Here is a 27,747-nt window from a genome sequence, read left to right on the forward strand (position 1 = left end):
ACAGAAGCACATAAGCACATACGCATTTAATCACATATGCAGTCAGAATACAGAAACCTATCATTCAAAGCTCGCGTGTCGTTCATATGTTCGGTCGCGATTAGCATATCGAGTAGCATCGTATAGTCGTATAGCGTGTCGAGTAGTATAGTATAATCGTTTATCATAGCATAATATTGTCTAAAGTTGCAGCGACTTGTTAGCGTCTTGAGATAGAATAGCAACGCTAGTCGTGTGTGTCGATCGAAGTGATAGCAAAAATCGAATAATTTTCAAAATTAAAACACGTAAACAGACAAGTACACTTAAAACATATAAAATCAACGAGTTATCAGAGTTGGCATTTGCGAGCTCGGAATTGAAACACATAAAATCGAGGAATAGATTGTCTGTGGCTACTAGACATCGACTACCCAAAGCGATTCGACTATTCGCAGTGGACTTGTCGTCACTTTTCGACTTTCAGGTTCGCGTTGCTGCCTCGATTCTTGGGCATTCAGCACGTATTCCCTAGGTCATACTTGTGAGTTCAGGTCGTTGGAGTCCGTCGAGGCTTTGGTGAGATGAAATAAAAATCAGAACAAGTTGTCAAGGTTAGGGTTTCACCCCTAGCTTAGCAACTTCTTCCTTGTTTTAACAAAATTAAGGAGATTATTCATCAAAATATGGATTTCACTCCTGATTTTGGTATAATTCTCCTCGTTTGTTATTGAAAATCATGAGGAAATCATTGATAGATCGTTAAAATCAGCATTGACCAAACAATTCAGTCGAGAGTTTGCGGCTTTCACACCTAATCTCAACTAAATCTCTTGACCCTATTTGAAATTTCGAGTGCAGTGATAGCGAAGAGTAACAGGATGTAGCACGTAAGCTTGGTCTGTTGGTTCCTAACTATTGTCTAGGTCTCTAAGACAACGACCCGGACTAGGTCGTGTCTCGCGTAATTCCCTACAGTTATGGCTCTAATACCAATCTGTCACACCCCAACCGATAGCGGAATCATCGGGGCATGGCACTGAGCGAAACAGATTGTCCAGAAGTTTCCACAACAACTATCATTACTATTTAGTTTAATTAATACGTCCCATACCGTATCCCAAATAGTGAAACAAATTATTACAGATAACAACTAGTCAAATGTTCTGTTCCGACAACTCAGATTCAAATATAAATATTGATCAAATGCTTCTAGAGACTCGATCTGCAAGATCTACAGACAACTATGCTCTAGACGCTTATTCTAAGCTCGCCTTCCTAGCAGATAAGCATCCTAATTGCCTGTCACATACGTTTAAAATAAAGTCAATACATAAAATGTAAAGGTGAGCATACAAGTTTGATAATATCATATAGAGTTCGAAATAGTTTGCGCATAACCAGCACGTACACAGAGGAAAACGAAGCATGTTAATTATTGACATGGATTTATCGATACCAATGACTGCGGGTTGACTGTCCGAGACAGTTCGCAATACATGATTACCACCGTAATCCATGCAAGTAATTGTCCTTAACAACCCCCGTGTGAACGGGTGCTGAGTCCAAACTATAGTACTACGTCATTAAGGCAGGTAGACAGCATTCCACGTGTAAACATAACAACAAGCATTCATTTAGTCACGTAATACATGCAGAACGGTTAGCGTTTAAATAATTGAGTAGTGTGTTCGATTGTGATTTTAGATAAGTAACGTATGTAACACCCAAAAGTGCTAAAGGAAAAAGGGTTCGAGTATACTCACAGCGATTGATGGATTGAAGGGAGCGCTTGAGAGTAGGGTTAGCCTGAATAGTTCGATAGTATAATGATGAGTAACGCGTACACGAATACAAGTGTTGATGGGTCGAACAGCCTGGTCGATCGAACGGTAGGTTCGATCGGACGGTTTGTTCGTTCGGTTTGACAGTCCGTTCGGACAGCCTGTTCGGTCGGCCGGTAGGTTCGATCGGTTGGGCTGTTCGAGTGGATTGTTTCTTCTTTTGAGTAGGATGTGTTTGTGTATGATGGCTTGTCCTTTTGAGGTTTTCGTTGTAGTATTTGAGAACATTGAAGTGCTCTCACATTTCAGGTCGATCGATCGAATGGGCCGTTCGATCGGCCGGCTTAACCGATCGGTTAGACACTTCAGTAGTAAGTCCTCAGTAGGATGTCACCTGATCGGACAGCATGTTCGATCGGGTGGCACTCCAATACGTCGAACGAGTTGAAAATTCAATTAAGTGTTGAAGCATAGTATCTCATGATCCGAAGAGTAATTCAACCCAAACCGTAGTTCGATCGAACCGCACTTCGTTCAATACTAGGCTTCATGAAATTGTTAAAGTGTGGGGCCATGTGCTAGCCAATCGACTGGCCTGGTCGATCGGCTGACATGTCCGATCGGCTGGGCTGTTCATTCAAACAGCCTGTCCGATCGGTCAGCATCCTGACCTGGTCGGCCTGTCGTCTAACACTTGGCTGTTCTGATGGTTTGACGTGATATCGAAGTATTTTGACAACGAGTTGAACCATGGAACCTTTGTTCTTACTTGTTTCCCTGGCTCGGACAGGAATCACCCAAGTCCGGCCGGTGAACGGTTCGGAACGGAGTTTATAGTGTAACCCGAAATCGATGAACCTCGTAGATAGAACCCAAATCTTGAACCATACAACTATTAGAACGATTAGTGAGTTGGCTCAAGCTCCGTTTCTACGGGTTTGAAGGCATTGAGTGTAAAAGAGTTGAAAGAAAGTTGGGAGTCCCTTCTTTCAATCCTTTACACCGTGTAATGTGTAGATCTATAACAGATCTTTATTTATTTATGTGGAAATCGGCTGGATCCAAGTGATTCTTGGTGGATTGAGGCCAAAACATGAAGTTCTTGAAGAACATCATGATGACATCATCTTAGAATACTTAGATCTTGATGATTTCATGGTTAGAAATCAAGATTTGAAAGATAGAAAGGTGTAGGAGTGTGCATAGATAAAAAACGTACAAGATTTAGGATGAAATCTTACCGGGATTGAGAGAAATCTGAGAAATAGTGAAGAACACGAGCTGGACGGACACAGGGTTTCCAAAAGTGGAAAGAATGACAATGACAGGCCTATTTATAGGCTTCCAAAAGGGGAAAGAGCTGGCCGATCGGCCAGGCATCCCGATCAGACAGCCTGCTCGATCGGACAGTCCGTCCGATCGGCTGGGCTGTTCGATCGGCTTGGAGCCTGATCGATCAACAACCTGCGTTGAGCGTTCGGTGCGACGATTTCTGATATTTCGATTTCGATTGAAGACGATATGAATACGATAGAGTTTCCTATTCAAATTACTTTTAATCCCAACCACTATATCTACATACAAGCATCTATATTTCACACTATCTTTTCACTACCATTCATCATAATTCGATTTCGATTGAGTTCGATTGAGTTTCGAGTTTCGATTCGATTGATCACCACACATAACATAAAGTAAACACGCACAGGTAACACGTAAGGCACACACTCACGTAATATAACACCAAATTCGCATAATTCGAGTTTCGAGTTCGATTGATGATTCGATTAGCTTGATTATTGATTGATTAACTTTATCGCATTGTTACTTCCTACTATTCACAGTCGTAAAGCGTTTCGCGTCGATTAAACATTCGATTACTTCGATTTTTTTGATTAACAACACTTACTCCACATAATACAAATAATAAAATGTAAAATAGACTAATCACAGTTAAAGGAGTCAAACTTGACTTTGACTTGACATTCGGTAATACGGGGTGTTACAGCATCAATTATGCTCCTAAGTTTAGCATCGACTGGACCAAAGTAGCCAACTACCCTTATTTACTTAAAAATCGAGAGAGAATAATTACTAAATAGTAGTATTATGGTTTTTAAATGTTCCATTTCTTAATTTGAAAAGAGTTTTGACATTTAACAAAACAAAATTACAACATTGGAACACGAACTTAGAATAACAAAACAATTTAGTGACTTTAGTGAAATATTGAAGTAGAACATTAACCTACTCCTAAATCATTCATTTACCAAGGGCCGTCTCCGAAAATCACAAAAAAAAAAAAAAAATTTGGCCCTAAAAAAATTGGGTCTTATTTGCAAATATTCATATAATATAAATTTATCAATCATTCAATCAAATATATAAATACTAAAAACCCATAATGCTACGATAATTGTTATGAAATAGATAAAACAAATTAACAAAAATAGTGTAGCAAAAATGATCAAAATATCGAACCTACTTACTAAGCAAACAGTGTGGTTCTCCTAGCGTTTTTCGAAGCAAAGCTCTCAATCAATGTCACACCCCAACCGATGGCGGAAACATCGGAGTGAGACGAAAACGAGATTGCAAGAGACTTTATAACACTATTGGTGACAATATTTAAATCAAAACCGTTTTCGTTTCATAATTCAATTGTCAAAACATTACATGGAATTTCGAATAACAACAATACAAGACAATAACATGACAACAAGATCAAAGTTGATACAACATAATAAAACCTAAAGCGTCTATATGTGTATCTAGGCATTGTCACTACTTCAATTTCATAGCATCGTCATCCTCAACCTGTAACATGTTTAAAATAGAGTTCAATGCAAAAGCAAAGGCGACTATACAAGTTTTCATACATACATAGCATAAAAATGAGTTTAAACAATTCCACATGGCAAGCTATTGATACAAGATAAACAATAAATTCGGCATGTGTTCAACTAATCAAACCAAAGATGAAACGCAATAAGCTCTTAATATAACCCAAAGTTTACAGACGGTGCGTTAATCCTATAGCGCTATATATGTCAAGGATAGGCTCCTTCGAAGCTAAAGATAAGTCTAACACAAAAGGTATAATCCCAAGTTTAAAGTATCAAGCAATCAAGTAAACACACATGTATAAGGAATGTTTGTGCAAATAAGAATAAAGTTTAAGTGTAAGTTTCATAGGTAAACATGTTACACCCCGAAAAGGTGGTAAACGTAAAGGGGGTTCGAGTATACTCACGGTTTTGCAAGCTTTCCACTTGTGAATCCGCGGGAGAGTTGTTGTTGTGGGAGGTTGGAACACCAAGTCCTTCTACACGAAGAAACGAAGGTGTATGAGTATCGGAGGATAACAGAAGATTAAGGATTCGGAATAATAAGGAATATGGAAAGTAACATATGAGAAAGTAACCATCTAATCACAAAATACTCATTCTTGACACTATGAAACTCTAAAGAGTTTAAATGTTTTCATGGGTCAAAATGCCCATTAGAATCGTGATGAGTATGATGTTCCTAGGTGGTGTAACCTACTATTTTGACAAGTAACCCTTAGGTTATCATCAAAGTTTGGTTATTATAGGTATTATATATCTTATATAGTTTATATTATAGGTTATTAGTCCAAGATTATCACAAGGATGTCATAGAAGTCATGTAGGAGGTAGGAAGATAAATCTTCCATTTAGGAACCTCTTAAGTTGTCACCAATACACAAGTTGTCATAAGACAACAAGGATGGTCATACACATACATACAATAAGGAAATGGAAGTACATAATATCTAACTAAGAAATCATCAAGTGATGTGTGGATTGAAGGTAGGATAGCCCAAGCTAATCCAAGTAATCACACAACTTCAAGCTTTAAGCTTGTTCATCACTTGTAGGCTAAAACCTTGTCAAAACAGAATGTTTATGAGGGTTTAAACCTCTGGATTTTATGTCACAACCTTGTTTTTAAGCCCAACTAACCATAGAAGTGATTATGAGCATAAGGACGTAGGAATGTGTGTGAGATAACTCAAGTCCAAGCAAGTTTAGTAATGTTTAATCAAAACAGAAAGTTTGGAGCCTTATATGGTGATGTTCCAGCCTTGGTTCTCCCTGGAAAACCTATTGGAAACATACCTAAGGTTGTTCCAAGTGTTTAGGAAGAAGAATCATGGAAAAAGGTTAAGAAATGAGGAACTTATGCTCACTTTTGTGAGAGGATATGAATCTGCCTTAGCTCCTGAATTCAGCTACGTTTTTTAGAGATTTAGGGCATGTTTGGCTAAGCTTTTTGAAGCAACTTATTAACTTATTGGCTTTTTGAAAAGTTATAAGCTCCAAAATGATGTTTGGCAATGAGGGTGTATGTGAGGGGAAAAAGCCAATAAGTCAATAAGTCACTCCATACTGACTTTTCCAAAAAGCCAATAAGTTAATAAGTTGTTTCAAAAAGCTTAGCCAAACATGCCCTTAGAGTGAGTTTTGAGTGTTTGCAAAGTGGAAAATGCTTGGAGATATGTTGGGTTTTATAGGGGATGGATTAGGGTTGGGTTAGTGAGTCATTAATGAAGAAAACACACTTAGAAAGCAACAAAACCAACCAAATGATCCAATCCCGTAAGCTGGAAAGGCTGGCTGCGGATTCGAGAGCCTCGCGGGGCGCGAAGACCATGGCTGGGCGAGTCGCGGCCCGCCAGGCCTTGGTCTGGTGGCTCTTATGTTTTAATTGTAAGTGTTTCAAGGGTGTATTATGTCATATAGGTATATTATAAGGTTAAAACAAGTATGAATAACATAAACCAAGCATGATGAAGTATGATTAGGCGTATGAATGTCGTAATTAGGTATCATATGTATCCAAAAGACGTATTATTCACGTATTTCACGAATTTGCAAGTTTAACACATAGTTTCCAACAATTACGAATAATGTATCAATTGTTTCACGAACTTAAACGTACGAACAAGTATGAAGTATGTATAACATGAATTTAAAGAAATACGAATTTTTATTTATGATCTAAGTCTCGGATTTTACAATGATTACAACGAAAGAACGATTACAAGACACAAGACTTCTAAAAATAGAAGTACAAGCAACACTTTCTAATTATGGAAAGTACAAAGAAGCAGGGCGTTACAATCAACTCCTTGTAATCCATAGTATCTATTATTTAACTTTCAATAGATATTGTCACCAACCCGTTTAGCCTTTATTGTGACATTGTAGAACATAAATAGGTCTTCAACAACTTCAACTTTGAGAAACATCTTTCTGTCGATGCCACAGTTACCGGAATTGTCAACAACACTTTATATGCATTTCTAGCATTAGGATAAGTAGTACTGTGTTGGAAGATATACTCTAAAACGTCAAAAGGGTTGTCAACGTGTCTTCGTAAAAATGTATCAATCAACTTCAACTTCGTATACAGTTCTTTAGCATCAATATCGGACTCTCCTTCATACTTCAATGCATCTTGAAGGCGATAACAACACGCCTTAAGCTTGGCTTCATCAAGAGTCTTAAACTTTTTAGGAAACAAAAACCCAAATATTTTCTTGATTTTTTGGTATTGTTCAAATCTTGTTTCAAGTGAAAAAATAGCTTGATCAACAATACAAAAAAAAAAAAATTTACTCTAAAATCCTCCTCTGCTGCGACTGCGATGATGATGATTGATGAAATTGAATCCCCAGGCCCAAGTCGTCAATTCAGTTGATGTGAGATGATGATAAACCGTGAACGTGAATGTTTCCCAAGTGACGTTCTGTTTCCCACAATTGCCAATTGAGTTATAATTTTGTTTATTAGTCACTTAGGCTTGTTAATTGGATTTTAAAATTGGGTTATAAAACTTTTTAGCAGGCCATTTTTTTTAAACTGTTAAACTGGCCCTTATTTATAAAACTTTTGGTCTTTTAAGCGAGCCATTATTTATAAAAACATCCAAATTTTTTTAATATATATATATATATATATATAATTTAAAAATTTTCGGGCCCTATATTGATTTGGGCCCTGATCGCTGGCCCATCCTGCACATGCTTATAGCTGCCCCTGCCGAGCTCGAGCTATAGCTTTCAAAAGCAAGAACAAAAACTAGAACAAATAAAGAAGCTAAATTGAAACACCAACGAATTCTCCACTCAATTCAATCACAAATAGTAAAATCACAGCAAACTTTGTAAAATTGCACAAGAATACCTTGTGTTGTCTACCAAATCGCACAAATAAACTCTAGAAAACAAACAAGAGGAGGTCGAGATTTGTTGCAAGTCTGATCAACGATCAATGGGAATTATAGTTTATTTTGAGATAGAGGTCGAGATTTTAGGATTAGAGGTGTGCTAGGGTTAAAAACCATTCTGTTTCTCAGTTACCCGTCCTGACCAATATATTGGACTTTTCTTTCCAACCCATTTTAAGACCATGCGTGCTCATTAAAAAATTAGGCCATTTTTTGTTGAAGCACGCCCACGACGGCCCCCCGGGACGTTTTTGATCAATTTTTTTAACAGCGTTGTTTTAAGAACGCTCGAGCCCCGCACACATTTCGAAATATTACCGTTGAGAAACAATCATTTTAAATAAAAATTAATTTGTTTTTTTATTTCAACTTTTAACCCTATTTAAATCTCACTTCTCATTCATTTTTTATAAACTTTTCACCCATATTTTCTATTTATTTAAAAACTTCTCCACTTTTCACCCACAATCATGAATCCCTTCCGACCCCCATTCGGTGTGCCTTCGAGACCCGGTAACCCCAATGCATATCGACCGAACACCACGCAACCGCAACCGAGCTTCAACCTACAAGAGATGGATCCTAACGTATTTGCGTACGCCCAAATACTAGCATCGGCGGGTTCCCAACCATTCTTTCAAGTTCCTCAAACCTTTCAACCATGGGCGGTTCGCAACCGTCTACTCAAGATACCGATCTGGAAATAGAAACGGTACCAGAGACACAACCGAACCCGAGCCCGTTGTCGAGGGATCCAAACGTGGGAAAAGGTCTCACAAAAAAAAGATCCAACCGCTCCTCGTCGAAAAGGAAGCTACCTAGCATGGACGAAAGATGAGGAGTATGCGTTGGCACGTGCGTGGCTAGATATATCGGAGGCCCCCGATGTTGGTAAGTGATTTAAAAAGTTTTTTACATGTATTCGGCCAAAATATTATTATTATTATTATTATTATTATTATTATTATTATTTTTTTTTTATTTTTTTTTTTTGTAAAATATAACATTATGTGTTTCTTTGTAGCAAATTATCAAACATTACCAGTTTTTTGGGGAAAGATTCGTGAAACGTTCTTTAAAACTATGGGGAAAGATGAATATCGAGATAAAGATTCTATTTCGAGCAAATGGACCGATATCAACTAGAAATGTCATCAGTTTCAAAAGGTCTTTCAACGCAATTGGGACAACAGGGGAAACGGCCAAAACAACGCTAATGTTATAATAAGAGCGTTGGAAGAATACAATGCTATGAAAGGCAATTTTACATATTTAAGATGTTGGGAGCTTGTACGAGGAAGTCCCAAGTGGTCAAATGTACGGACGATGACGTCTAGCGTTAGACGTAAATCAAAGCGGTCCAAGACATCATCGTCGATTGACCCGGGCACACCCACCTTAGATACTCGTAACGTCGATTTAAATATTATTTTAGACGACGATGAGGATTTGGAGTTGGAACGACCACCGGGTAGAAGAAGTGCCAAAAATAAGGGAAAAAAGTGGAGTCCTCTTCTTCTAATCCCGAAATATTGAAGCAAGATTTCGAAGAGATGAGTCGACGCCTTCAGGACATTCGAGATCTCGGTCATAGGCGTTTACAAACTATGGAGGAAAGAAACGCCGAAAACAAAAAGTTTGTTGCGATACAAGAATCGCGACAAATGGAGAAAGATACCGAATTTTTGTCTAAACCCATCTCACAGGCGACGCGTTGATCCTAGCCCAAATGCGTCAGCAACAAATCCGTCAAAAATACATACTCTAGCTTAATAGTATTTTATTTATTTTTTTCGGTTTTTTTATTTTTTTCTCATTTCCAGTTTTTATTTTTTTTAAGAATGTAATGTTTTTATTTAGTGAATTTTATTAGTTTTAGTTCAAAAAATTTAATAATTGTCTAATGATTGAGGGGCATTATCACCACCACACCCCTTTGTGAAAATGCCCATTTGCTGATTAGGATGACACGTGGCAGACAACGCTCATATTGTTACCACTACACATGGTCTAATTCGCGTGCTTTTTTGTTTACTTTTGAATCAACCCATCTTGACCCCCATGAGAATTATAGTTGACTCAAAATAGCCCATAAATTTGTATTTAAAGTCCAAAACAACCCAAACTTAATTAGTTGGGTTATGATTAGTACACTCTTTCTCTCAACGTTATAGCAACCACATGGAGAATAAACATATCCGACTACTAATCTTCTTCTCCTTCTTTTCACTCATATCCATCTCCGCTGCCAATGGCCATTGCCAGCCGGCCTCCTGCGGCCGCATCCAAATACAATCCCCCTTTCGTATCATCGACCGACAACCATCCAGCTGCGGGTCTCCAGGTTTCGACCTCTATTGCAACAAACAAAACCAAACACTCATCCGACTTCCATCTTCACGTTCATACACCGTCAACCAAATCAACTACAACTCACATATCATCTACATAGACCAGGATTTCTGCAAGCGAAACGAAATCAATGATTTAAATGTAACCGGAACACCATTTGTTTTTCCTAACCTACAAACATACACATTTTACAACTGCTCAAGACAGAACTCCAGTTTGGTGTATCCCTCGGTGCCATTTCCTTGTCTTAGCAGCCGAAATCACTCGGTTATCGCGGTTCGACCAGAATTTTTTTCACATAGAAGAATGCCGACACGTTGTAAGGTTATAAAAATGATCTCGGTGTCAGTTCCGATTAATGGAGACATAAGATCTGACGTGGAGCTGATGTGGTTCGATCCGTGTTCTGAATCTTGTGAAAACGAAGGTGAAAGTATTTTCAGTACTACATATTTTTACCGAGTTAAATGTCATTTTAGTTTATGTGTTTGGACCATTTTGTCAGGTTAGTCCAAAGGTTTGAAACGTTGCTATTATAGTCCAAATAATTTGAAACGTTGTCATTTTAGTCCACTGGGTTAACTTCATCCCATTTTTCTGTTAACGAGAAGGGCAATTCGGTCATTTTATATAGCAACAAAATGTGTTGTGGTTTTTTTTAATGATAGTTGCCTTTTATTTTATTACCTATATGACATTTTTTTCTTTGTTAGAATAGTTACTTCTTTTGTCATGTAAATCAAAACTGACAACATTGACTTTGACTTTGACTTTGATTCTTGCTTATTGATAAATGATTGTTGATTTAGGGATTCCCACAAGTGCTAGGTATGGATTAAGTTTAGGCATCGGTGTGCCAGTGACGATTATATGCATCATCGGGATGATATACTGCCTGACTTATAAAGAGACGGATTATAGTGAAACTCACCACCAGAGCATTGACGTTTCCCCTATTTCCGTGATCCCACAACCAACCTCCAGGACAGGGTTAGACGGGCCAACAATCGAGTCATACCCGATATCGATGCTTGGAGAGAGTTGTAGATTACCTAATGATGATAGTGCGTGTGCCATATGTCTTTCAGAATACAAAACTAAAGAGTTGCTAAGGACAATCCCAAAATGTAATCACTATTTTCATGTGGATTGTATAGACGAGTGGCTCAAATTGAATGTAACTTGTCCAGTGTGCAGGAATACGCCTGAAAGCTCGTCATTGGTTACATCGTGTTCTTCCACATCAACGAATCATGTTGAGTCATCATAGAAACCAATCATCGATTTCAAATTGTGATGCTTATTTAGAATTTATATGTATATTTGTTTGTATAAATTCAAGATCAAACAATTGAATCGTTTGTATGCAGAATATGCAACACTTTTCAAAGAATATTCTAAAAGGCACTATAAATAAATACGAGTTGAACTTTTTAAAAACAAAGATTACATTCTGAAAAGCTTATTATGTCCAACAATTTAAATTGATTTTTATCATTTTAAGTTATCTAGTTAATAATACCAGCTTTCAAATCAAAGTTGTTTAAAAACATGTATATGTTTCAAAATATGAATCATAACACGTTAATTTTGAAATTATATTTGAAAATGACCTATTCCCCTATTGGTATATAAGTATATGTTATTGTTGACCTTTAATTTGGGACCAATATAAAAGTTGTCCTTTAATAGACATTCTGTCTGACCATGTCTTCTTTGAATTTAGTGGATGTGATATCTAGTTCAAGGTTGGAAAATTAATCTTAATCAATACAAAGCGTGTTTACTAAAGTTATATTTTAGGGAAATTACATATAAAATCATGACACATTCACATTCTCATACATATAATTTAATTAAAGAGTAAATTACTTTATGAGTCTGAGTTAGTACTGTAAACGAACCGAACGAACAGTTCATTAAGAATATTATGTGTTCATGACGGTTCATGAACACTTATCGAACGAGATTTTTTGTTCGTGTTCGATCGTTAAAGAAATGAACGTGTTCATGAACGGTTCACGAACACAGATAAAATCGCGAAGTGCAATTGTATTTTTCGATGTGAATAATAAGAAAGAATGGTGGAGGTAGGGCTTCCTATTTTATGTTTTTTTTTTTTTGAGTAATGAGATAATAAGAATTAAGGAATATAAAAGGTTTAGATAAAATAAATAAATGCTAAAAAATATTTAATGAACAACATAAACAAACGAACATGAATGAATGTTCACAAACACGTTACCGAATGTTCATGAACGCAATTGAACGAACGAGACAGTTGTTCGTGTTCGTTCATTTAACTAATCGAACGGAATTACTTGTTCATGTTCGTTCATTAACTAATCGAACGAACGTAAACGAACTTCCCGCCGAACAGTTCACGAATTGTTCGCTGAACGTTCGGTTCGTTTACAGCCTAGTCTGAGTGTTTTAGTGGTTTTAACCACTTGAGTCCACAATCAAAAAGTTTAAGGCCCCGAGTCCCTAACCGCTCGTTTTATAACGTTTTGAGCCTCTGTGTTTTTGTGATTTTAACCACTTGAGTTCAAAATCAAAATCAAAAGTAAAAGTGTTAAAAATTAGACTCAAAACGTTATAAATTATCGGTTAAGAACTCAAAATGTTAAACTTTTTGATTTTAGGGACTCAAAAAGTATTTTACTCTTAACTAAAACACACATTTATCCATATCTTTTATATATAATAAATAAAACTATTTGTGGGACACATGGCATCTAGAGTTTTTTTTCCCGCCCATACTTGCGGATCATCATTTGGGTCATCCGTGGATTATCCTACCCGTTTCTCTGTTTGGAGTTAACCCAGTTTGTTAATTACAAATTGTTGCCAAACCCTAAAGCCAACGTTTCAATTGCTTCTGTTGCTAATGATTCGATCAACTGGGTTAACGATTCGTGTGCGTGATTAATCCACACATTCTTCGTTAGTTTTTCTTTTTTTAGTTCGTGTTTTCTTTGATTTGTTTTATATCAGATACAAAACTGAAGATGTAAATTGGAAGGAGAAGTGTATTTTCGGTGTGTTTTATACTTTCCTTGCTTTTGAAATGTGACAACCCAAACTTTTAAGGTCGGTGTCTCTTAGTCTCGCGATCATGATTCCTTATTATTTCTCGTTTGCGTTCCTCGCTATGATTTAATTGGTTAAAAGCTCGTGTCAATGATAAACTTGTTTAATGAAAAACGTGTTTGTGTATGTTGATGTCTAGTTGATTTAGATGGGCCACACGCACACACGTTCACCTCAACCTCACACTTGTGCCCACTCGAAACACCTGAGCCCACTCTTTGTATATGTTGCTTCCTCTCGGCCCAATCCATCAAGTGTGAACCAATCGACCCAACCTTCTCATTCAACCCATATTTACGTAGGTATGATTTCTTGTTCTTAATTATGGATTTATATGGGCTATTCTGTGTGAGTGTGATTAAGTAATTGTGTATGTGGGTTAGTTGTGTAGGATAACTACACGTTCAATGTTGTGGGCCTATACAAGTTCAGTAGAAAGAAAAGTCAATGGGTCGCTTTCCGTTATGTAATCTCGGCCCAACCCTTGTTTGGTTTGTAAACACATTAGGCCTGACTCCTTCTCCTTATATATTATGAATACCTTATATATTATGAATACGTAACAAGATCACATATAATAAATTAAACCCTACTCCTTCTCACCTGATTTGCGACGCAGACGCCCACCCCCCCCCCTTGATTCCGGTCATCTCCTCTCCCACCGTACATCTCTCGGTCAGTTATCGTCTTTGTTAATTGAGTTTATTTGTGATGATTGATCATGTTACCACGTGTGATTATTTGCATGAACGTTATCTAATGATTAGTGGGTAGGATTATGTGTTGAGGTGTTAGAAGTTGTTGATATTCTTTTAGTGATTTTGAATTGCACGATGATTAATAATAGTGGAATGATTATGTTGATTCGATTGGAATTGAACATGGATTCACCTGATAATTGCCATCGATTAATGCTTGTAAATATGAAACAAAACTAATTAAATGATAATAATCTGATTGTTAAAGTTGTGGAAAGAAAATCGGTCCAATGCATGTGAAGGAAAGTGGGTGCTATGTTTGATAATATTGAATGAAGAGAAAGTGTTTCAATCATGATAAATATTAAAGTTGATGATCAGCCTATTCCTAGTGAGCGGCCCAATCATGTTCAAGTTTTGTGAATTTTGTGTTAGGATTTTATGTGCAATGGCAGCCACTTTATCGGCCCAATGGTGTTGTGTGCATATATCAATTGTCGGCCATTGCTAGCCAAATTTATTGAGGTGTAAGTATATTATAATAGTAAATATTGAAGTTTGCAGCCACTTTTGTCGTGATGTATGTTAATGTTTTAATGAATGATACATGTTGACTTTTTGTTCACCAATTCATGTGATGTTCAAGTCTCCTATGGCTGCGTGCATACATGTTGACTTTTTGTTCACCAATTCATGTGTGTTATCGGCCCAGAAGTCTTGCCTCTCTATCCAGTGTGTATTATGATAGTAAATACTGAATAAGGATGTAGTTTTGATTCGTGTAACATTCATGTAAATATATAGACATCTTTGGGTTGCACAAACACTTGGGCTATTGTACAGTTTGGGCCGAACACGTGGGGAAATCGCACAGTTTAGTCGGGTTATAGACGGGTGAGCCTGGGCCGTAGTTGGTGTGGGTTATACATATATGTGGGTCGGGTAGAATGTAGGGGAAAACATTGGCGTTATATGTTAGGTGTTTGGATTATAATGGCATATTGTGTGTAACGAGATATGACTAATTCAGTATACATGCTATGTTGAGATATGACTAATTCAGTATACATGTGTAAATGCTATCTGTTGATTTAGGATTTCTTATGTTAGGTGCTCATTGTAGTATGTGATTATGTGTTTGATGGCAGAAATGTGTCAATGGACTTAAAGATATATAATATTACGTGCATGTTATGATATGACAGCTGGTTAACCTGGATCACTTAAACCTTGAGTTGTTTGGAAACACTAGGACATTGCATAACCCTGTGCATGTGTACTTACGTTTACTATACATTAGGTCGCGTATAACGGGTTTAACATTTAAAGTGAGGACGTAATAGTTCTAACCGAGCAAACCAAAGGTGAGTTCATCTTTCTTGAGCATGCGTCCCGGTGGTTGGGACAGTCAGTGGGTATTCCTGGGAGGGACAAGTCTTTTGGGTTAAAACGGGAATGTTGGATAATATACTCTTCCTATCACCTTTAAAGTCCCTCCGTGTTGTTTGGTTACCTGGAAGGTAACATGGTATTAGTTAGTAGCGCTACTTAGGTTTGGCAACCTCACCCCGTATCTGGGAGAACGGGTGTTGAACTAATGACCTAGTCATGACCAATGCTTTGATAGGAGCATTGGAGAAAGGGCAAAATAATCAGAAGCCGTCTTGTATTGGGGTATTATCAACATTGTTTTCATCATTACTTTCGGAATTAACTTCAATGAATTAACTACATACTTGGTAAACGACGTTTTTGTAAACCTATGAACTCACCAGCGTTGTCTGATATACTTGTTGCATGCTCGCAGGTCGTTAGATATCTTGGAGATGGGGAACTTGCTGTTTGGAGTAGCTGGAGTGGTCGTGGGTCGACAGGAAGGATTTATGCGATTGATTTCAGGAAACTATACTTTGGTTTTGAAACAGTTTAACTTGGTTTATTATTTGCTTCCGCTGAACTTATTGATTTTCGATTAAAACTTGTTGAAGATGTTTTTATTAATAATGGGGATTTTATTTATAACTTGTATGGGTTCAATGTAATTGGTGGCTCGTTATTGGTATGTCACACGCCTAACAGGGACACTCCCTATGTGGTAATTTGGGGGTGTGACAGTTTGGTATCAGAGCCATTGGTTATAGTGAACTTGGTTTTAAAACGTTTTCATAAAACCAGACTATAACCGAACAGGACCGAAATCGACCATGACACTCAGCTCCAGACTGCAAGGTTCGTTTCTCATTTACTATTGCATAGTATATCTAGTGTACACTTATATATAACATTACACGTGAATGCGCACTTGGCGCAACAGCATGAGCCTTTACATTACCAACCCCTGTTATGTGAACTGCTAGTGTGACACTTCCCTTCGACTATTGTGATTCTTGATCCTATAAAACCTTTCGCTTGCTATTTGAATGTGGGGAACCTTTTAGCGCAAGTTAAGAGGCACTGAGATAAGCATGCAAATCGCCTTATTATTATGGGTGCACACATAATAATAACGCGAGGTGTATGCAAATCCCAGTGAGGCTTAACGAGTGTGGGAAGGGTTCTGCCCTATTGTGTGTAAACTTGCTAGTTTGTAGATTTCAATGTGATACTCGACTTTTACCTCATTTCGACCCTTAAGGTAGTTCCCTTCTCTTATTTAGAACCATGAGTGGACGTGGAGGAGGCCGAGGTGGTGGACGTGGTCACATTGCTATGACCCAGGCCGAATTAACCGACTTGATCAACACTCGTGTAGCTGAAGCCCTAGCGGCTTACCAGGCTGGTCAACCTGCGAATCAAAACCATCCACCTGCTTGTACGTACAAGATGTTCATGGATTGTAAGCCACAGACCTTCAGTGGGACTGAAGGGGCTGTGGGACTCTTACGTTGGTTCGAGAAGGCTGAATCGGTATTTGCTATGTGCAACTGTCCCGCGGGGGACCGTGTGAAGTATGCTACAGGCACTTTGGAGGATGGTGCCTTAACCTGGTGGAATGCCCAAGTGCAAATGTTGGGTATTGAGATGGCGAATGCCACTACCTGGGATGATTTCAAGGAGCTGATGCGAGAGGAGTATTGCCCTCGTGACGAGATTCAGAAACTGGAGAACGAGTTCTACAATCTGAAAATGGAGGGATCTGAGATTGAAGCATACACTAGGAGGTCAAATGATTTAGCAACTTTGTGCCCTAGGGTTCAGCCGTCAATTAGGACTGACTCCCACCTTTCTTGTAAATAAGCATGTCGTAGAATTAACTGATAGTAAATCGATAGAAGCTTCACATGTTCTTTTGGTTGCAAACTTGATCTCGTGGTTCAGGTGTTCGACATTGACCTACTTCCGTATATTCTTGTAAGTTTTGACGTAGTCGTTGAGCGGAAATTCTCTGTAAAGAGAAAATCGTGCGTATCCCTCTCCCTAGTGAGGAATCCTTATCAGTTTAAGATCATCGCATTGTTGGCCTCGTCTTAGTCATGAAAGCCCAGAAGTGTCTACTGAAGGGCTACCCTGCTATTCTAACTCTCGTCACCGATTCGCCACTTTAAGAAAGGAAGATCGAGTATCTTCATGTTATTCGTGAAATTTTTGACGTGCCTTCTAAAGAGTTACCTGGTTTACCTCCACATCGTTAGGTGGAATTCTAGAATTTACCTTATGCAAATCCCGATTTCCTTCTGGGGTACAGCAATCCCTTGGATTCACTGGACACTATCACAGCTTCATCATAGGACTTTTGAAGGTTTCGCAACTTCAACCCCCTTAGCATAGCGGGGAGCTGTGAATTCCTGAGAAATAAAATCGGGGAAACGTCTTTTCAGCTTTTGAAACCCAACCCTACAACACGCGGAGCATCACTTCTATCCGAGAGTACCGATGATACAGCGATATACCATGATGGCTTAATTCAGAGTCCCAGTTACACGCGTTTGTCGTTTTGCAACACTAATCTTTACCCACCAAACTCTGTTTTGGACAAATGATACACTCGCGCGACCGCATTGTGGCGAACCTCCCTGTTGTGCCATGACGCCATGCACCACTACTGGAAGTTATTTCTAGACAACAAATTGCTGGCCAAATCCTTCGGATGTTTAATGGACCCCTGTTTCGCTCGATTCTTTGTATGGACCTCATTAATTCCCTGTTTCTTTGATTGGCAACTGATATAACAAAACGCTAACAACCATACCACGATTCCCACCGATCACAAGATTAGCCCCCCCCCCCCAAGCGTTGTAAGGTATCTATAGATCGAGTTCGTCAGAACTCACTTCAAGCCATTGTTTTAGATCAATTTTCGGGACGAAAATTCTTTCAAGTTGGGGATGATGTGACACCCCGCGAAAACGCTTAACAAAACTAGCTTCCTCAGTAACTACGTGCTAAATTTCGGGACGAAATTTCTTTCAAGTTGGGGATGATGTGACAACCCAAACTTTTAAGGTCGGTGTCTCTTAGTCTCGCGATCATGATTCCTTATTATTTCTCGTTTGCGTTCCTCGCTATGATTTAATTGGTTAAAAGCTCGTGTCAATGATAAACTTGTTTAATGAAAAACGTGTTTGTGTATGTTGATGTCTAGTTGATTTAGATGGGCCACACGCACACACGTTCACCTCAACCTCACACTTGTGCCCACTCGAAACACCTGAGCCCACTCTTTGTATATGTTGCTTCCTCTCGGCCCAATCCATCAAGTGTGAACCAATCGACCCAACCTTCTCATTCAACCCATATTTACGTAGGTATGATTTCTTGTTCTTAATTATGGATTTATATGGGCTATTCTGTGTGAGTGTGATTAAGTAATTGTGTATGTGGGTTAGTTGTGTAGGATAACTACACGTTCAATGTTGTGGGCCTATACAAGTTCAGTAGAAAGAAAAGTCAATGGGTCGCTTTCCGTTATGTAATCTCGGCCCAACCCTTGTTTGGTTTGTAAACACATTAGGCCTGACTCCTTCTCCTTATATATTATGAATACCTTATATATTATGAATACGTAACAAGATCACATATAATAAATTAAACCCTACTCCTTCTCACCTGATTTGCGACGCAGACGCCCACCCCCCCCCCCCTTGATTCCGGTCATCTCCTCTCCCACCGTACATCTCTCGGTCAGTTATCGTCTTTGTTAATTGAGTTTATTTGTGATGATTGATCATGTTACCACGTGTGATTATTTGCATGAACGTTATCTAATGATTAGTGGGTAGGATTATGTGTTGAGGTGTTAGAAGTTGTTGATATTCTTTTAGTGATTTTGAATTGCACGATGATTAATAATAGTGGAATGATTATGTTGATTCGATTGGAATTGAACATGGATTCACCTGATAATTGCCATCGATTAATGCTTGTAAATATGAAACAAAACTAATTAAATGATAATAATCTGATTGTTAAAGTTGTGGAAAGAAAATCGGTCCAATGCATGTGAAGGAAAGTGGGTGCTATGTTTGATAATATTGAATGAAGAGAAAGTGTTTCAATCATGATAAATATTAAAGTTGATGATCAGCCTATTCCTAGTGAGCGGCCCAATCATGTTCAAGTTTTGTGAATTTTGTGTTAGGATTTTATGTGCAATGGCAGCCACTTTATCGGCCCAATGGTGTTGTGTGCATATATCAATTGTCGGCCATTGCTAGCCAAATTTATTGAGGTGTAAGTATATTATAATAGTAAATATTGAAGTTTGCAGCCACTTTTGTCGTGATGTATGTTAATGTTTTAATGAATGATACATGTTGACTTTTTGTTCACCAATTCATGTGATGTTCAAGTCTCCTATGGCTGCGTGCATACATGTTGACTTTTTGTTCACCAATTCATGTGTGTTATCGGCCCAGAAGTCTTGCCTCTCTATCCAGTGTGTATTATGATAGTAAATACTGAATAAGGATGTAGTTTTGATTCGTGTAACATTCATGTAAATATATAGACATCTTTGGGTTGCACAAACACTTGGGCTATTGTACAGTTTGGGCCGAACACGTGGGGAAATCGCACAGTTTAGTCGGGTTATAGACGGGTGAGCCTGGGCCGTAGTTGGTGTGGGTTATACATATATGTGGGTCGGGTAGAATGTAGGGGAAAACATTGGCGTTATATGTTAGGTGTTTGGATTATAATGGCATATTGTGTGTAACGAGATATGACTAATTCAGTATACATGCTATGTTGAGATATGACTAATTCAGTATACATGTGTAAATGCTATCTGTTGATTTAGGATTTCTTATGTTAGGTGCTCATTGTAGTATGTGATTATGTGTTTGATGGCAGAAATGTGTCAATGGACTTAAAGATATATAATATTACGTGCATGTTATGATATGACAGCTGGTTAACCTGGATCACTTAAACCTTGAGTTGTTTGGAAACACTAGGACATTGCATAACCCTGTGCATGTGTACTTACGTTTACTATACATTAGGTCGCGTATAACGGGTTTAACATTTAAAGTGAGGACGTAATAGTTCTAACCGAGCAAACCAAAGGTGAGTTCATCTTTCTTGAGCATGCGTCCCGGTGGTTGGGACAGTCAGTGGGTATTCCTGGGAGGGACAAGTCTTTTGGGTTAAAACGGGAATGTTGGATAATATACTCTTCCTATCACCTTTAAAGTCCCTCCGTGTTGTTTGGTTACCTGGAAGGTAACATGGTATTAGTTAGTAGCGCTACTTAGGTTTGGCAACCTCACCCCGTATCTGGGAGAACGGGTGTTGAACTAATGACCTAGTCATGACCAATGCTTTGATAGGAGCATTGGAGAAAGGGCAAAATAATCAGAAGCCGTCTTGTATTGGGGTATTATCAACATTGTTTTCATCATTACTTTCGGAATTAACTTCAATGAATTAACTACATACTTGGTAAACGACGTTTTTGTAAACCTATGAACTCACCAGCGTTGTCTGATATACTTGTTGCATGCTCGCAGGTCGTTAGATATCTTGGAGATGGGGAACTTGCTGTTTGGAGTAGCTGGAGTGGTCGTGGGTCGACAGGAAGGATTTATGCGATTGATTTCAGGAAACTATACTTTGGTTTTGAAACAGTTTAACTTGGTTTATTATTTGCTTCCGCTGAACTTATTGATTTTCGATTAAAACTTGTTGAAGATGTTTTTATTAATAATGGGGATTTTATTTATAACTTGTATGGGTTCAATGTAATTGGTGGCTCGTTATTGGTATGTCACACGCCTAACAGGGACACTCCCTATGTGGTAATTTGGGGGTGTGACAGTTTGGTATCAGAGCCATTGGTTATAGTGAACTTGGTTTTAAAACGTTTTCATAAAACCAGACTATAACCGAACAGGACCGAAATCGACCATGATACTCAGCTCCAGACTGCAAGGTTCGTTTCTCATTTACTATTGCATAGTATATCTAGTGTACACTTATATATAACATTACACGTGAATGCGCACTTGGCGCAACAGCATGAGCCTTTACATTACCAACCCCTGTTATGTGAACTGCTAGTGTGACACTTCCCTTCGACTATTGTGATTCTTGATCCTATAAAACCTTTCGCTTGCTATTTGAATGTGGGGAACCTTTTAGCGCAAGTTAAGAGGCACTGAGATAAGCATGCAAATCGCCTTATTATTATGGGTGCACACATAATAATAACGCGAGGTGTATGCAAATCCCAGTGAGGCTTAACGAGTGTGGGAAGGGTTCTGCCCTATTGTGTGTAAACTTGCTAGTTTGTAGATTTCAATGTGATACTCGACTTTTACCTCATTTCGACCCTTAAGGTAGTTCCCTTCTCTTATTTAGAACCATGAGTGGACGTGGAGGAGGCCGAGGTGGTGGACGTGGTCACATTGCTATGACCCAGGCCGAATTAACCGACTTGATCAACACTCGTGTAGCTGAAGCCCTAGCGGCTTACCAGGCTGGTCAACCTGCGAATCAAAACCATCCACCTGCTTGTACGTACAAGATGTTCATGGATTGTAAGCCACAGACCTTCAGTGGGACTGAAGGGGCTGTGGGACTCTTACGTTGGTTCGAGAAGGCTGAATCGGTATTTGCTATGTGCAACTGTCCCGCGGGGGACCGTGTGAAGTATGCTACAGGCACTTTGGAGGATGGTGCCTTAACCTGGTGGAATGCCCAAGTGCAAATGTTGGGTATTGAGATGGCGAATGCCACTACCTGGGATGATTTCAAGGAGCTGATGCGAGAGGAGTATTGCCCTCGTGACGAGATTCAGAAACTGGAGAACGAGTTCTACAATCTGAAAATGGAGGGATCTGAGATTGAAGCATACACTAGGAGGTCAAATGATTTAGCAACTTTGTGCCCTAGGGTTCAGCCGTCAATTAGGACTGACTCCCACCTTTCTTGTAAATAAGCATGTCGTAGAATTAACTGATAGTAAATCGATAGAAGCTTCACATGTTCTTTTGGTTGCAAACTTGATCTCGTGGGTCAGGTGTTCGACATTGACCTACTTCCGTATATTCTTGTAAGTTTTGACGTAGTCGTTGAGCGGAAATTCTCTGTAAAGAGAAAATCGTGCGTATCCCTCTCCCTAGTGAGGAATCCTTATCAGTTTAAGATCATCACATTGTTGGCCTCGTCTTAGTCATGAAAGCCCAGAAGTGTCTACTGAAGGGCTACCCTGCTATTCTAACTCTCGTCACCGATTCGCCACTTTAAGAAAGGAAGATCGAGTATCTTCATGTTATTCGTGAAATTTTTGACGTGCCTTCTAAAGAGTTACCTGGTTTACCTCCACATCGTTAGGTGGAATTCTAGAATTTACCTTATGCAAATCCCGATTTCCTTCTGGGGTACAGCAATCCCTTGGATTCACTGGACACTATCACAGCTTCATCATAGGACTTTTGAAGGTTTCGCAACTTCAACCCCCTTAGCATAGCGGGGAGCTGTGAATTCCTGAGAAATAAAATCGGGGAAACGTCTTTTCAGCTTTTGAAACCCAACCCTACAACACGCGGAGCATCACTTCTATCCGAGAGTACCGATGATACAGCGATATACCATGATGGCTTAATTCAGAGTCCCAGTTACACGCGTTTGTCGTTTTGCAACACTAATCTTTACCCACCAAACTCTGTTTTGGACAAATGATACACTCGCGCGACCGCATTGTGGCGAACCTCCCTGTTGTGCCATGACGCCATGCACCACTACTGGAAGTTATTTCTAGACAACAAATTGCTGGCCAAATCCTTCGGATGTTTAATGGACCCCTGTTTCGCTCGATTCTTTGTATGGACCTCATTAATTCCCTGTTTCTTTGATTGGCAACTGATATAACAAAACGCTAACAACCATACCACGATTCCCACCGATCACAAGATTAGCCCCCCCCCCCCAAGCGTTGTAAGGTATCTATAGATCGAGTTCGTCAGAACTCACTTCAAGCCATTGTTTTAGATCAATTTTCGGGACGAAAATTCTTTCAAGTTGGGGATGATGTGACACCCCGCGAAAACGCTTAACAAAACTAGCTTCCTCAGTAACTACGTGCTAAATTTCGGGACGAAATTTCTTTCAAGTTGGGGATGATGTGACAACCCAAACTTTTAAGGTCGGTGTCTCTTAGTCTCGCGATCATGATTCCTTATTATTTCTCGTTTGCGTTCCTCGCTATGATTTAATTGGTTAAAAGCTCGTGTCAATGATAAACTTGTTTAATGAAAAACGTGTTTGTGTATGTTGATGTCTAGTTGATTTAGATGGGCCACACGCACACACGTTCACCTCAACCTCACACTTGTGCCCACTCGAAACACCTGAGCCCACTCTTTGTATATGTTGCTTCCTCTCGGCCCAATCCATCAAGTGTGAACCAATCGACCCAACCTTCTCATTCAACCCATATTTACGTAGGTATGATTTCTTGTTCTTAATTATGGATTTATATGGGCTATTCTGTGTGAGTGTGATTAAGTAATTGTGTATGTGGGTTAGTTGTGTAGGATAACTACACGTTCAATGTTGTGGGCCTATACAAGTTCAGTAGAAAGAAAAGTCAATGGGTCGCTTTCCGTTATGTAATCTCGGCCCAACCCTTGTTTGGTTTGTAAACACATTAGGCCTGACTCCTTCTCCTTATATATTATGAATACCTTATATATTATGAATACGTAACAAGATCACATATAATAAATTAAACCCTACTCCTTCTCACCTGATTTGCGACGCAGACGCCCACCCCCCCCCCCTTGATTCCGGTCATCTCCTCTCCCACCGTACATCTCTCGGTCAGTTATCGTCTTTGTTAATTGAGTTTATTTGTGATGATTGATCATGTTACCACGTGTGATTATTTGCATGAACGTTATCTAATGATTAGTGGGTAGGATTATGTGTTGAGGTGTTAGAAGTTGTTGATATTCTTTTAGTGATTTTGAATTGCACGATGATTAATAATAGTGGAATGATTATGTTGATTCGATTGGAATTGAACATGGATTCACCTGATAATTGCCATCGATTAATGCTTGTAAATATGAAACAAAACTAATTAAATGATAATAATCTGATTGTTAAAGTTGTGGAAAGAAAATCGGTCCAATGCATGTGAAGGAAAGTGGGTGCTATGTTTGATAATATTGAATGAAGAGAAAGTGTTTCAATCATGATAAATATTAAAGTTGATGATCAGCCTATTCCTAGTGAGCGGCCCAATCATGTTCAAGTTTTGTGAATTTTGTGTTAGGATTTTATGTGCAATGGCAGCCACTTTATCGGCCCAATGGTGTTGTGTGCATATATCAATTGTCGGCCATTGCTAGCCAAATTTATTGAGGTGTAAGTATATTATAATAGTAAATATTGAAGTTTGCAGCCACTTTTGTCGTGATGTATGTTAATGTTTTAATGAATGATACATGTTGACTTTTTGTTCACCAATTCATGTGATGTTCAAGTCTCCTATGGCTGCGTGCATACATGTTGACTTTTTGTTCACCAATTCATGTGTGTTATCGGCCCAGAAGTCTTGCCTCTCTATCCAGTGTGTATTATGATAGTAAATACTGAATAAGGATGTAGTTTTGATTCGTGTAACATTCATGTAAATATATAGACATCTTTGGGTTGCACAAACACTTGGGCTATTGTACAGTTTGGGCCGAACACGTGGGGAAATCGCACAGTTTAGTCGGGTTATAGACGGGTGAGCCTGGGCCGTAGTTGGTGTGGGTTATACATATATGTGGGTCGGGTAGAATGTAGGGGAAAACATTGGCGTTATATGTTAGGTGTTTGGATTATAATGGCATATTGTGTGTAACGAGATATGACTAATTCAGTATACATGCTATGTTGAGATATGACTAATTCAGTATACATGTGTAAATGCTATCTGTTGATTTAGGATTTCTTATGTTAGGTGCTCATTGTAGTATGTGATTATGTGTTTGATGGCAGAAATGTGTCAATGGACTTAAAGATATATAATATTACGTGCATGTTATGATATGACAGCTGGTTAACCTGGATCACTTAAACCTTGAGTTGTTTGGAAACACTAGGACATTGCATAACCCTGTGCATGTGTACTTACGTTTACTATACATTAGGTCGCGTATAACGGGTTTAACATTTAAAGTGAGGACGTAATAGTTCTAACCGAGCAAACCAAAGGTGAGTTCATCTTTCTTGAGCATGCGTCCCAGTGGTTGGGACAGTCAGTGGGTATTCCTGGGAAGGACAAGTCTTTTGGGTTAAAACGGGAATGTTGGATAATATACTCTTCCTATCACCTTTAAAGTCCCTCCGTGTTGTTTGGTTACCTGGAAGGTAACATGGTATTAGTTAGTAGCGCTACTTAGGTTTGGCAACCTCACCCCGTATCTGGGAGAACGGGTGTTGAACTAATGACCTAGTCATGACCAATGCTTTGATAGGAGCATTGGAGAAAGGGCAAAATAATCAGAAGCCGTCTTGTATTGGGGTATTATCAACATTGTTTTCATCATTACTTTCGGAATTAACTTCAATGAATTAACTACATACTTGGTAAACGACGTTTTTGTAAACCTATGAACTCACCAGCGTTGTCTGATATACTTGTTGCATGCTCGCAGGTCGTTAGATATCTTGGAGATGGGGAACTTGCTGTTTGGAGTAGCTGGAGTGGTCGTGGGTCGACAGGAAGGATTTATGCGATTGATTTCAGGAAACTATACTTTGGTTTTGAAACAGTTTAACTTGGTTTATTATTTGCTTCCGCTGAACTTATTGATTTTCGATTAAAACTTGTTGAAGATGTTTTTATTAATAATGGGGATTTTATTTATAACTTGTATGGGTTCAATGTAATTGGTGGCTCGTTATTGGTATGTCACACGCCTAACAGGGACACTCCCTATGTGGTAATTTGGGGGTGTGACATGAAAGACTTGACACGTCCTCCTTCTACACTCAATCGCCAGTTGTTTATAGCCCTTTTCTCAAACTTGAACCCTAATTCAAACAAGGTAAGTATCTGAACGGTTTGATTATCCAAATTGAGTCCTATTTTTTTATCATCCAAATTGGCTAAGCCCCGTTATTCATCTTGATGATCTTCTTCATCATCATCGTGCAATCCGTGGTGTTAATCTGTTATGACATGTGATATATGAATTAATCAACAAATTATGTGGAATCCATAATTATGTGGTTAATTTGTATTGATTCAATTGGATGGAATCCATAATTATGTGGTTAATTTGTATTGATTCAATTGGATTAAAGTTGTATTGATTCAATTGGATTAAAGTTGTTAATATCATGCCATTGTAATCATTTATTAAAATTTCAATACGCAGATACATGATGAATTTATTTATCATGCAGAATCAAGTCATACTATCAAGAAGATGATGAAATGGAAGATATATATGATGATAATATGGATTATGAGATTTGGGTCAGAGGTATTGGTTCAGACACGCTGATTGTGAAGAGTATGATTTCATGGTTTGTTGCAATGCACTTACAACTTATACACAAAATATTCAACTAATGTTACATTAGAACGTGTTGTTTTTAATATATTTATTATTAGATTGACTAATAACTTCAAACCTAATGTAGATTAATTAGATGCAAAATACTTATGTTGCTAGACTCTGATTAGAAATTAAGAAGTTTAACTTGATTTTGGCATCAAAACTTAGTGTGGACATTGCAAGAGCGTGAAGAAACCGTAGCTTAACATGTTGAACCATCCAATAGAACTGGTTAAACCATATGGTACACCTAGTTGAACTGCTCGATACACCCAGTTAAACTGTTTCTGATCCTAATCCAGTACGCTATAAAAACCGGATTTTAAAACATTGCATTTAACAATATAAAATATTACATTGATGTCTTCTGGTGTGTAACTTTCCCTCATGTTTCTCAATTTATTCTTTTTGTTGGAATATATGGCTAATGCCATATAATTATATATTTATGAACTGAAGCAGCAAGGTGTTGTGGAAGATAGACTATAATTATTGGTTAATGTTACTGGAGCATATAGGCATGGTGTGCTTACTACATTAGTGGGAGGAAGCGGTGTTGGTAGTAATAGAGGGAAGCATTTATAT

The 27,747-nt window shown here is 38.5% G+C and overlaps 1 protein-coding gene and 1 long non-coding RNA gene across 2 annotated transcripts; both read left to right on the forward strand.

Moving 5' to 3' along the window:
• Positions 1-10,169: 10,169 nt before the first annotated feature.
• On the forward strand, positions 10,170-11,770 carry LOC110905424 (putative RING-H2 finger protein ATL21A). Its single transcript, XM_022151188.2, has 2 exons — positions 10,170-10,797; positions 11,180-11,770. Exons 1-2 carry the CDS (start codon positions 10,200-10,202, stop codon positions 11,638-11,640), a joined length of 1,059 nt encoding a protein of 352 aa, XP_022006880.1. The 5' UTR covers positions 10,170-10,199; the 3' UTR covers positions 11,641-11,770.
• Positions 11,771-13,110: 1,340 nt separating this feature from the next.
• Positions 13,111-27,223, forward strand: LOC110905437. The gene is made up of 3 exons (XR_002573121.1): positions 13,111-13,442; positions 26,567-26,646; positions 27,008-27,223. It is a non-coding gene; the product is annotated as an uncharacterized LOC110905437 (long non-coding RNA).
• Positions 27,224-27,747: the final 524 nt, after the last annotated feature.

This window comes from Helianthus annuus, chromosome 2, assembly GCF_002127325.2.
Source record: "Helianthus annuus cultivar XRQ/B chromosome 2, HanXRQr2.0-SUNRISE, whole genome shotgun sequence".
In the NCBI taxonomy this organism is placed as follows: domain Eukaryota; kingdom Viridiplantae; phylum Streptophyta; class Magnoliopsida; order Asterales; family Asteraceae; genus Helianthus; species Helianthus annuus.